The sequence below is a fragment of the Penaeus monodon genome, chromosome 28, assembly GCF_015228065.2.
Source record: "Penaeus monodon isolate SGIC_2016 chromosome 28, NSTDA_Pmon_1, whole genome shotgun sequence".
Taxonomy (NCBI): Eukaryota; Metazoa; Arthropoda; class Malacostraca; order Decapoda; family Penaeidae; genus Penaeus; species Penaeus monodon.
In genome coordinates this window covers 33,034,027-33,034,437 of record NC_051413.1, presented here as the reverse complement: position 1 = coordinate 33,034,437, position 411 = coordinate 33,034,027, and the positions used below count along the sequence as shown (strand labels likewise).

Genomic DNA, 411 nt, shown 5'->3' with positions numbered 1-411 from the left:
ACCTTTAGGGCGGTACCATAAGAAGCCAATTAAGAAGACGAACAAGAAGCCCAAATGCAAACAGCCCAAGAAGTGCAGGAAGTATGTCGGTGAGTATGCTATTCAACATAAGAACCCACATGCCATCTGTATACCCACCCACATACCCGCTGGCACTCACGCATGGTCGGATGTGAATGAATACGCGACGAATCTAATAATCGTGTTTTATTTCGTGTTTTTTTTCCTCTATTATCTAGAGTGTTTGACTTTTGGCGGCGGAGGTTTAGTCCTACTCTGTCAAACATCTGGCACTCTAGGTTATTCGTCGTGTGTGTGTATTTACACTTCACCCTAGCGAGTATCTTTTGAGACAGTGTACCTCGCAGTCAAGTTCACTTAGTGGTAAATTTGCAATATTTTAAATCCTAG

General features: G+C 42.8%; 1 protein-coding gene across 1 annotated transcript in view; it reads left to right on the top strand.

Moving 5' to 3' along the window:
• The window catches only part of LOC119591512 (axoneme-associated protein mst101(2)-like), a gene marked incomplete in the record, with an annotated part of 46,693 nt that overhangs the window by 32,783 nt on the left and 13,499 nt on the right, over nt 1-411 (top strand). The window contains 1 exon segment of the mRNA XM_037940260.1: nt 9-89. Within this exon segment, the coding sequence (XP_037796188.1) occupies nt 9-89 (81 nt within the window).